Source organism: Vicugna pacos, chromosome X (genome assembly GCF_048564905.1).
Source record: "Vicugna pacos chromosome X, VicPac4, whole genome shotgun sequence".
NCBI classification, from domain to species: Eukaryota; Metazoa; Chordata; class Mammalia; order Artiodactyla; family Camelidae; genus Vicugna; species Vicugna pacos.
The window spans coordinates 81,780,755-81,782,755 of record NC_133023.1 but is presented as its reverse complement, the minus strand read 5'-3'; the positions used below and the strand labels follow the sequence as shown (position 1 = coordinate 81,782,755).

The 2,001-nt window shown below is 41.4% G+C and overlaps 1 protein-coding gene across 1 annotated transcript; it reads left to right on the top strand.

Moving 5' to 3' along the window:
• The first annotated feature begins 859 nt into the window (after window positions 1-859).
• On the top strand, window positions 860-1,537 carry LOC102529248 (glycine cleavage system H protein, mitochondrial). The gene has a single exon (XM_015243221.3). It carries the CDS (start codon window positions 977-979, stop codon window positions 1,496-1,498), a length of 522 nt encoding a protein of 173 aa, XP_015098707.2. The 5' UTR covers window positions 860-976; the 3' UTR covers window positions 1,499-1,537.
• The last annotated feature ends 464 nt before the right edge of the window (window positions 1,538-2,001 follow it).

Below are 2,001 nucleotides of genomic sequence, written 5' to 3'. Positions count from 1 at the left end.
TAAAAACCTAGTTACCCCCCCCAGTAATAATAAATGTCTCCATTAAAAACAAACAAAAATAATCATGCCAGAAATATGTAAATGTATATATTACTGCCCACATGGAGAAAGTAGCCCGGTTTAAAACAAGATCTGTAAATTTCCAATCAGCACCTGCTTAAGTGTAAAGACAGGATGATTTAGAGCTTAATATAAAAACTGATTTTTTTTTAGTACAGAGTTCTAATTGCCATCCCAATTTGAATCACTGAATAAATGATTTTTATCTGTGCTGTACAAGTTAAGTTTGATAGCAATTTGCAAATTATTTGAGAATTACCATTTTCTCATTATATTATGTAAGCATCCACTATACACCCAGCAACGAGCTACACGTCCTCATAAACAAGCAAACCAGGAAGTAGGGTAGAAGATGTAAAATATTTGGATAAACCACAGGACTCTCCAGTTTCAACATTATGTGGAAATACAGAGTGAGCATTATTTCTGCTTTAGTTTGGGGAGTTCTCAAGGAACATGGAGATCAGTATCATTCAGTTTAATATAAAAAATTGATAGCAGCAATATGCCCAAGCTCTCTGCACAGTTTCATGGTGTATGGAGATGAACAAGTCCCGATCTCTGCCCTCAAGGAATTTATAAACAATTGTACAAAGAACTGTAGTTTGAAGCCATATGTTATTAGTAGCATTAGAGAGGACCACCCAAGATGCTATGGGGACCTTATAATAAGGGTAGTAAGAATACATCATCTTGTGATAAGGAAAGGCTTCACAAAAGCTGGAAGACAGCCTTTGAGATAGATAGGCTTTCAGATCAGTATCAGAAAACATATAGAGGGGGGCCCCGCCCCCGCCCCCATCCCGGTCCAGCCAGCTCGCTCCGGCTAGCACCGGCCCGGGGCCACCCCCGTCCCGCCCACGCAAAGCCGGGGTACCCGAGGTTCTGCGCCGCGCCCCTCCGCACTCCTGCGAACATGGCGCTGCTCGCGGCGCGGAGCGCGCGGGCCGCAGTCTGCAGCCTGCGCGCCGTCTCTGCGCCCGCCGCACCCTGCCTGCCGCGGCCTTGGGGGCTGCGGGCGGGCGCCGTCCGGACGCTGCGCACCGGCCCGGCCCTGCTCTCCGTGCATAAATTCACAGACAAACATGAATGGATAACGACAGAAAACGATGTTGGAACAGTGGGAATCAGCAATTTTGCACAGGAAGCTTTAGGAGATGTTGTTTACTGTAGTCTGCCTGAAGTTGGGACAAAATTGAACAAACAAGAGGAGTTTGGTGCTTTGGAAAGTGTGAAAGCTGCTAGTGAACTCTATTCTCCTCTATCTGGAGAAGTTACTGAAATTAATGAAGCTCTAGCAGAAAATCCAGGACTTGTCAACAAATCTTGTTATGAAGATGGTTGGCTGATCAAGATGACACTCAGTAATCCTTCAGAACTAGATGAACTAATGAGTGAAGAAGCATATGAGAAATACATAAAATCTATTGAAGAGTGAAAATGGAACCCTTAAATAAACTAGTTTGAAACAACTTAATCTAGCATAGTTGTCTTAAATTAGTGGTGGATAGAAGATTTTTAAAAAGCAGCTTTTAGTAAAAGAAACTACTTGCAACAATGTTACCAGAAGAAAAATACCCCTTAACTAACAGCATCAGATAAATACTATGCTTTTTCAAAGCACCCTGTGATTTTTAGGCTAGGCTCGAGTTACAACATTCAGAATTTCTGAAATTATCTGTGGTAAAAACTAGTTATAGTTATAAAAAGTATGTAATTGAAGGGTAACATTGTCGTCTTAAGCCTTATATAATATTGTAACTTGCTTACATACATCCCCGGATTTGGGGTGAAAATACTTAATGATCTTCCCACTGGAAATAACTGGCAATAGAGAAAAGTTTTTGTTAGTTGTACAGTGTCAGATGAAGAACAAACAGTACTATCTTAATTTTGCAATATTCTGTGTTTGCTGGTGCTATTTTTATACAATGAAGCAAC

Coding starts and splice junctions, on each gene's coding strand:
- LOC102529248 (XM_015243221.3), top strand. CDS start 977: ATGGCGCTGCTCGCGGCGCGGAGCGCGCGGGCCGCAGTCTGCAGCCTG.